Genomic DNA, 9,581 nt, shown 5'->3' on the forward strand with positions numbered 1-9,581 from the left:
TATACTTGTGGCTACACGCACATCCAGCAGCAGTGACAAATGGTGTTAAATGGACCTCAGTGGAGGAATGAAGCAGACCCATTATACTGGCGCTGATGCTGACACATCAGTGTTAATGTGAATGAAGGAGAAGCCGACCTCCATGTCTCACCTAGGATTACTTACAGTTATAACAAGCGTCTCACAGCAGTCTAAACAGCAAATTAAAAACTCATCTTTGAGACGCGCTTAATGCTGCTCTCTCCTCCCTGAGTCACAATTATCTTGACTTGTTTTGTTTGTCTCATCTATCGTTAACATTTTTAACAGATCACTTCTCGCTTTTTTCCCCTCACAGCTCTTGTGTTTTTTTTTGTTGTCGGTACATGATGCGGCGTGTTGCGTCTCATCAATACACCAGCAGCTCTGACTGTTACATCATTACAAATGGCTGGCAGTTATGGAATTAATTAAAGCCCGTTTCATTATCGTGTCAATTGTGAGAAAGCCCAGAAAAAGATCATCAGCCAAAAATGCAACTGTGGCTACTTCACAAGCCACTTTTTAAGACATATTACCAGCCAAACAGATGAATATTATGATGAAATAATGCTGGTTTCCCTCATGAAGTGGAAAGACAAAACTCCTTCTTGCTGCTTCTTCCCTTTACTGAAACTCTGCTGTTAATCTCTATAAACTAGAGCTTGAATTGATCAAGTTAATCTGCAACAATTTTGATCATCAGCTAATTTTTTAAGTATTTATTTAGCAAAAATGCCCCAAATTTATTGATTCCAGTTTCTCAAATTCTCAAAATTTCTTCTATGACTGAATATCTTTGAGTTTAGTATTGTTGGTCAAACAAAACAAGTGGTTTGAACAGTTGTTAACATTTCACTATTATTTTATATATTATAGGCCAAACAATTCATCTGTTAATTGAGAAAATAACCTGCAGATTAATTGACAATGAAAATAATTGTTAGTTGCTGCCCTGGTATAAACCTCAGAACAGATGTGTTACTGATTTTTAAAAAAACATCCAGTAACCATCTTTCATCCCAAAAACTATAAAAAGAAATATAAGTATATACTTTAAAGATCTCAACTGCTTAATGGTCGTTGATGGAGGCTGCTGGTATCATTGACATGAAAGATTCTCTGGATAAAATGTTTTAAAGAGAGTAAAAGACATCAGGTGTCAGATTAGAGTTTAATTACCTTTAATTATGTTATATTTGCTAATTATATCTCATGAATCTGCTTGTTGTAATGGGTAAGAATTAGCTCTGCTTGCACACCAGGAAGATATTACTGGTGTTAAAATACAGTATTTCAGTTTTAATTCAGGAACAGAAACCTGGACGATCGAAGACAGACGTGATTCTGCATTTAGCAGAAGCTTTGTGTGTCTTTGTGTGTTTTATGGCTGCAACTAATAATTGTTTTAATCATTTAATCTGTTCATTATATTCTGGATTAATCTATCAGTTTGGTCCATAAAATGTCAGAAAATGGTGAAAAACGTCCATCACCATTTCTCAAAGATGCAAACTCAATTGTGTTTCAGTTCACTATTAGCAAAAAGACTAAAGAAACCACTAAATATTCACATTTGAGAAGCTGGAGCCGTAAAATGTGGTCAAACGATAAATCACTTATCAAAATAATTAATTTTCACTTATTCATTTTCTGTCAGCTGATTAATCGAATAATTGTTGCAGCTCTAGTGGATAATCTCCATTAAAAATGAGTCGGCTGGCTGCGTAATACAATGGCTTCATTCTTTTCTTTTCAGGGTCATACAGTGTAATACATTGTTTGATTGTAATACACTGAAACAATATATACACTAGAATAGCTGCGTTCCTGAGAGTCCACTCGGAACACAATCACAGCATCTGTGAAGTTGTTCTCTTTATTGAAGGTCAATCAAACAAATATCTGGTACATTTGACGACATCAGGAGCCACGTCCTCGGCTCAAAATGTCACCGGCTGCAGGTCAAATCATTTGACCTTCATCTGCAACAACGTCGTGTAGTCATGAATGTCCTGCAGCAGCTCGGCCAACGCAAAGTGATTCTTACATCGGTTTTAGTGTCAGTCACTAAGAGGTAGATGAGAAAATTGATACCACTCTTATTTTATGGACAGATATTGATCTTCTCTTCATCTTCTACGTTTCTGTGTGTCTTTGTGTCTGCAGGTAACGTTTCGTACGAGGATCTATCACTGCAACATCAACAGTCAGGGCGTGATCTGTCTGGACATCCTGAAGGACAACTGGAGTCCCGCCCTCACCATCTCCAAGGTGCTGCTGTCCATCTGCTCCCTGCTCACAGACTGTAACCCAGGTAAGACGTCAGCATCTCCACGTGTGACGTGTTTTCGAATGATACTCGGTGCTCCAGCTTAACTGAGAGAAGTTGTTCCGTGTAACAGACAAATTCTCTCTCCCTCTCTCTCTGCTTTGAATGTTTGTTTTTTACATAAAAGGACCACATTTCACGTTGACATGCAGTCACAATTATGTTTCCAGACTATTAACGGAGTATAAAGTAAGCCACGAGCAATTCAAACCCTCATTGTTTCCCCAAGGCCCGTCTAACACTGACAGATCTTTGGCAGAGTCTGCGGCCTCCAGTTGTAAATAATAAAACCACATTTTCACAGCAGAGAAGAGTAAGTTGAGTGAGCTGCTTACAGAGGAGATCCGCAATGAGTGTTTAATGGAAAAAAAGTAAATACCATCACTTAAGGTACTAAAAACAATAACAGTAGTCATTTATTTATTTTCTTGGCTTGAGAACAAAATGTCACTCTCTTAAAGCACCGTCTTCTATCATTAAGCAATTGAACGTGTGAGTAGGTGGGAGGGGGATGAGTGCAGGCTGGAAAATGAGCATTAAAAGCAAGAAAAGTCAGAACACTGTGAGGGAATCATTGGGTTAAAGGTATTGATCAAGAACCCTATCCACCTTTTGAAGACTCGAGATAGCCATTTGTGTGCTGTCTGACTTATTCATTATGACATATATATATATAAATTACAGGGAATTAAGCTGCGATAAACGTGGTTTCTCCTGGAGGGATTGTCTTTGCTTTTAATGTGATTAACTGGTCATTGATAATAGAGCTGAATACGAGAAGGTGTCATCAAGTCTACATAATGAAATGAATGTTACAGTTTGTCCCCGAAGGTAAAAACTCTTCACAGTTTGAAACCTGCAGCTGCTGCATCAGCGAGCAGGATGTCAGTAAACGGCTGAATGACCTGGAATGAAATCAAATCCCATATTATTAATCTTAGTGGATGATGGAGGATTTTTTAACTGCTATAAAACAAGTTCAGGATATTATTATTGACCACAGGCTTTAAAATGTTGATATAAAGATACGAGCCAATAAAAACCGCAGTGGCTGTGTCCAGAATCACTCCCTATTTACTATATAATATAATATAATATAAGATATACTTTATTGTCCCTTTTAAGGGAATATGATTTAACACATCCTCCCTTGGACAGACTTTTACATAATTTGTGCCTGTGAGGATATAAATGTTTGGGACTGTGCAGTGTCAAACCTTTCACCGGTCTCTGTTCACAGTGTTTATAGTGTTTGTGATTCCTGACCTGCTGAGTGTGAGCGCTTATACTCCATGATTTACACACTCTCTCTCTCTCTCTCTCTTTCTGTGCACCTTCCAGCCGACCCTCTGGTGGGAAGCATCGCCACACAGTACCTGACCAACAGAACAGAGCATGACAGAATAGCCAAACAATGGACGAAGAGATACGCCACATAGACTCCCCGCCGCAATCCATCCCCTCCTTTATCTCCCCCGACCCTTCATCGCACCTCTCTCTACCTCTCTCTCTCACCCTTACGGCCGAAATACGCCAGGCACGGACGAGGCGCGACACGTCTGTCACGGCAGGGCGCGTCCATTATAATCATCTGAAGCTGCTACACTGACCGCGGAAGCCGCGAGCACCCACGCGGGCATCGTGCTGCTCATCCATTTTTACGCGGCAGGTCTTTTTTTTTTTTTTTTTTTTTTAATCTTTTTTTCTGTACGTGCGGCTACACGGCCCTCCAACAGGAAAAAAACTACATATAACTGTAAAAAAATGAGTACAATCTATTTAAATTAAAATAAATACCTCATCGTACCAGAGGCAATGCGACGCAGCAGTGCAACCTTGTGGTTTTTTTTTTTTTCATTGCACATTAAAACAAATCAATCAATGATCCAGTTCAATTAATTCAATACCAGTTAATATAGTCTCCATAACCAACTGCATTATCACTGGGCAAAACTCAACGTCTGGCACGCAACCACACGCTACGAAGACGGAGTCTGTGTAGCAGGTAAAAAAAAACAAAAAAAACCAGCTCCGCACCGCCTACGTGATGCGTCGCGTCCGTGCCTGATGTATCTCAGCCGTCAGTCTGTCAAAGCACACTCACTAAGTGCAACGGTATTCCTGCCCTCCTGTCACCCTCCTCCTCCTCCTCCTCCTCCACCTTCCACCTCTTCCTCCTCCCCCCAACATTTTATCTACCTTTTCTGTGTATAAAAAAAAAAAAAAAAAAAAAAAAAAAAAATTAAAAAAAAACAAAAAAAATGTCCTTTTGTTCCTTGTTGACTTGAAAGCTTCTTTTTTATACAAAGAGTAGATTGGGATTTTTATTTTCCAATGTCTGAATGTTGGAAGTATTGTATTGGAAAAAAAAACACAGAATATTATAATTATCATACGCATTGTCCTCCAGCTATACAGTATGTATTCTCATTTTCTTAGTGGCACCTGGAACAAACATGCAGAATATATGCTTTTAGTTTTTTTCCCTTGTTTTTTTTTTTTTTTTGTTTTTTGTTTTTATTTTTGTTTTTTTTTTTTGTATTTGTCATCAGTATATTATCTGCATGGAACAGGAAGCATCAATGGATCCGTCATGCTTTTTAACTTCCTCTGATTTTGTTTGTACTGTATGTATTTTTTCAAAGGCTTTTGAGGCAGACCACAAAAGTATAGGTCTGCCTGTGAAAGAGGCAGGACTTGTATATTTACTGGCTACCCGCCACCTCTGCAATTGCAGAGTGGTTTGTTGTGCACTTGTATTACTGAAGCACCCAATAAAACACACTGTGGTTGGCTTGTGAGAAAAAAAAAAAAAAAAAAAACTGCTCGGCTCCGTCTGTGCTTTGTGTTCGACAGCTACAGCTTCTACACACTGTACACCTCATTCAAGAATCTTCCATTCGCTTTATCCCAACTCTCATATCAAGACTTATTTTATATCTCTCACACACACACACACACACACCTGATCATAAAACTTTACAGTCGTAAACATCAGCACAAATTAACTGCTGCTCGGAGGTGTGCTGCGTGCGGGGCGTGGCACATTATGGCTCCCGTGTTATCTGGAGGCTTTTATTACCTGTATGGAGGCGCGGTGATGTTTTCATGTTGGGCGTGCTACTTCGTGGGATATCAAGGAACTGATGAGTGGATCTCTGTTGTGGATAAACAAGCTTTCGAGCCAAGAGAGAAAGAAGTGATTGTGTTTTGGCGATAATCCAGATCTCGGTTGTCATCTGTTATGTAAGACTTTATCACAATTCTGTTTACAGGATCAAGAAGTCAACTGTAAACTGTAGGAATTATATTTGCAAACCAGGAAATTAACTAATAACTAATTAAAAAGTGTATTTCAGCACATTTAAATTAGTATTCATTTTCTTTTTAGCCATGCTACAGCAAGGCTACAATGATGGAAAGGTTGGTCTGAAGGTTGGTCAGTTCGCCTCTTTGATCTAGACTGAAATTTCAACCTTTCAAATTTCAAAACAGTCAAAAAAAATTGTTTTTGGCTTTTTCTCCTGAGCCTCCACAAGGTTTTGTGGTTTTGAGGGAAATTTCTCAACAGCTACCGTATTGGATGGATTGCCGTGTAATTTGGTTTAGACATTTATGTTCCCCACAGGATGAATTATAAAAAAAACTTTGATCCTCTGACTTTTCATCTCCCGCCACCATGAGGTCAAAATTTCAGTTTGTCTATTATTTATTACCAAATACATGAAAAAATAATAGAATTTCCATCAATGTCTCAGTCTTATTAGATATTTCTTAACAAGTAACATGAGACAAACAAAAAATACACATAAAAACAGAAGAAAAACTCTTCCCTGAGTAAATGCTTATACATAAACCTGCACATATACACTATAAACCAGCATAAAAATACACATACATGCATATCTAGACATTTCATATACTAAACAAAATACAACTTTTACTTTTTCTGCCATGTCAGACCAAATTTCAACATTTTCTGTCTGCACTTTGTTCTGAATAAATAATATCAAACCTTAGCAAGTAGCCAAAGTCTTTCACATAACATATAACAATTCTTCCAGCGAATTGAAAGGAGTTATTTTTGCTTCTGTCAGACCTGTAAGGTAAACTGTTGCAATCATGAGAAATTCAGCAAAGAATCATTATTTATTAATAGGACAATTGGGAATTAAGGAATACCCACTGACTCAGAATCCACTTTCCAAAACACAGAGACTTCTTAGCATCCCTAAACCATGTGATGATGTGTCCCAGCACACCCAACTGAAACATAACTCTCTGTGCAGATGCCAACAACTTCATTTGATATGAAATCCTAAATGGGTAATTCGACTGTCATTGGCGAGATTTCCAGTTACCAGCATGCTGTTATGACACCATCAGGAACATGTTTTATTCATGAGTCTGAACTTCCTTCATTAGTGAGAGCTTTCTCACAAAGAAGTGATGGTTACCAATCTGGAGATTTTTAACAAAGGTGTTGCTTTACTTCACTTGTCACTACATCAGCTTGAAAAAGGACATTTTACTGTAAACAAGTTGGAGAATTGCTCTGCTCTGAAGGAATATTTTGCTCTCCTATGAGCCTCATCATCAGAGTGAAAGTTAAGCAAAAAGATGCTCCGAATCTATTTGTGATCCAGTGCAATGTGAATAAAAGTTTTATGATATTGTTTCATAAAAGGTTGGCTTGGATTTAGCCCAAATCGGTGTTGTGGAGTAAAACAATCAAGGATATTTAATATTTCACAAGGGAAGGGAAAAGAGCAGGTGATCAAGACAAGATGAAAGGGTCTAATAAAAAGTTTTTAAAAAGCCTTTGTTGTACCACTCGCTCATACTGAATTTATTGAAAACACACCACGGAAATACGCCATTTTGGCATCACAAATTAGTCGCTATAAAAGAAAGCTTTTAAGTCTTTTCATCTGAACAACAGCTGACTTGGTCCTTTGCTCTGTTTTTATTCATCTTTTTTTTTTTTTTTTACAGATGTGGTTTTACAGTTAGGATCCTGGTGTTAATTACACCGTAAAATCATCTACTTTAGATTTGAAAGAATGTTCTGATTGGCCAGCGATATGCATAAATAATGAGGTGCCCATTAGTCTGCGAGACAGTAGCCAGAAGGCTGTTTGTCAATGTCTCTTTACTTGTGTTAATGGATGCTGAAATAACAACACCTGATATATTTTTGTTAAAGATTAGAGGAAAGGATTATGTTGATGTGTTGCAGTATTAAACTCATCTGCATTAATTAGCTTTCACTGGATCTTAAAATGATATAAAGTTGTTCTTCCATGACACTTTAAGCTGTGCCTTAGATAAATCTAGTAATTTAATTGCACTTACCATCAGGTTTGTTCCTGTTTGTTGGCTCCTTTGAGGCATCTTGGGCGTAAGGCCGCAACTAATGATTAAACAAAAGATTATTGCAATCATTGATATTTCTCTCGATTAATCATTTAAGTCTGTGAAATATCAAAAAACTGTAAAGTTCTAGTCACAATTTCTCTAAACGACTCCTTAAAATTGCTTGTTTTATCCGAACAAAACCCAAAAACATTCAAATCACTATGAAATGTGACAAAGAAAACCAGAAAATTCTCACATTTGAGAAGCTGAAACAGCAAACATTTGCCATTTTTACTTAAAAAAAACAGCTGAAACTGTTAATCAATTATGAATATAGTGGATGATTGAATTTTTTGTTGATTGACTCATCCATTAACTGACCAATAGCTTCAACTCTATACTTGGGTTTGAATTTTTGCTCATTTTTACTTAGAAGTTGTTTTTTCCCTTTAATCTTAATGGGGAATATATAAAGCAAAACTTAACGGGTTAAAAATGAGCACGTTATTGTCAAAATATTGACACAGCCGTGTTCACAATTTGACAAAATTACCCTATTAACCTTTTACAGTCTTATTCACCAGAGGGTTACAGTACATAATGTACTCCACGGCTCATTTAACCGCTGCAAGGCTCTGTTTTCTGTGTAATTTATTAGTATTTCCTCCAGATGTAGTCCAAATAAGCAGAAATGTCGGTTGCAAATGTCAGATGCAGAAATTACAAACTATCCACAGTATCCACTTGAAACTATGAAAATATGCTCTTAGGCTCCTGCATGCAATAAATATGTTCATCTCACAAAGCCGATAATTATACCATGTTAGTCATGAGTAATTCTTAGATGCATCCACAGACATGTGGTCAGTTTAAGTGGTTTTTCAGTTTCTGTGGCTGATGATGCAGCAGCTTAGTCATAGCTGAAGTTCTATTATATGAAGATCCTTGAATATTGTAAATAACACATTATACTTCAAATTATCCTATTTAAATGATAAAAATTGTCTGGTTATGCATTTATGATCAAAATTTACTAATCACCTCATAAATTAAGTTGAGTTTTTATGGTTGTCTGTCAAATGTAGAGTTACAGTCTGTATAATAAAGTAATTATAATATAGGTTGTTATTTGTTTGTTGGAATTTTATCAGGTAAGTCTTTGATTTAATATTAGTCAATGTCCCATAAATTTCAAGTTCACAAGTTCATCCCCTTGTTGCATGTTGTGACCACATGTCCTGTCAGACCTGAGAAAGCACACTGAAACCCAGACGTAATGTTAAGTCAATCAAATTAGATTCATATGGGTTGGTTTCAGTGGTGGAAAAAATATTCAGATCCTTGACTTAAGTAAAAGTTCCAGCACAGGAATGTAAAAATTGTTCACGATTTTTAATGTCTGTCTTAAAACAACAGTCAGGTTCCCATATGAACACTGAAATAGATTTTTCTCACTGTAATCATTCCTCCTGTTCATACTGACCATTAGAAGATCCACAGTCCTCCTTCTGTTAGAAATGTATGTAAAAGTTTATCTATTTATCATCCAAATGAGTCAAATCAAGTAGATATCTTTAAACGTTACAGTGCTTTTATTGCCAAAGTTCCTCTTTCTGTTACTATACTTCCACCACAGCTCAACAGGGAAATACTGTCCGAGGAAACACAAAGAGGGACATTGATGTTAAAAAGACTGTAAATGTGGCAGATATCCACTTGATATGACTAACTCAGACTGCTGAAGCTTCATATAAGCTTCAGATAAACTTTTAAATGCATTTTTGCACAAAATCACTTGATTTTGGCCTCCATCTCTTACATTGAAAGCACATTTGAAAGAAAAAAAAGCCAGTATGAACAGGAGGAATGATAA

At 37.0% G+C, this 9,581-nt stretch overlaps 1 protein-coding gene across 4 annotated transcripts in view; it reads left to right on the plus strand.

Annotated features, from left to right (window-relative positions):
* Positions 1-9,581, plus strand: part of LOC122986897 (ubiquitin-conjugating enzyme E2 E2) — a 48,776-nt gene that overhangs the window by 23,908 nt on the left and 15,287 nt on the right. For 3 of the 4 annotated variants that reach the window (XM_044358397.1, XM_044358396.1, XM_044358398.1), the window contains 2 exons: positions 2,188-2,335; positions 3,692-4,801. In XM_044358397.1, coding sequence (XP_044214332.1) covers positions 2,188-2,335; positions 3,692-3,789 — 246 coding nt within the window. In that variant the 3' untranslated portion in view covers positions 3,790-4,801. Of the gene's footprint in view, positions 1-2,187; positions 2,336-3,691; positions 4,802-9,581 lie in introns of those variants that run through there. The other variant, XM_044358399.1, reaches the window with a different exon arrangement.

This window comes from Thunnus albacares, chromosome 8, assembly GCF_914725855.1.
Source record: "Thunnus albacares chromosome 8, fThuAlb1.1, whole genome shotgun sequence".
Lineage (NCBI taxonomy): Eukaryota > Metazoa > Chordata > Actinopteri > Scombriformes > Scombridae > Thunnus > Thunnus albacares.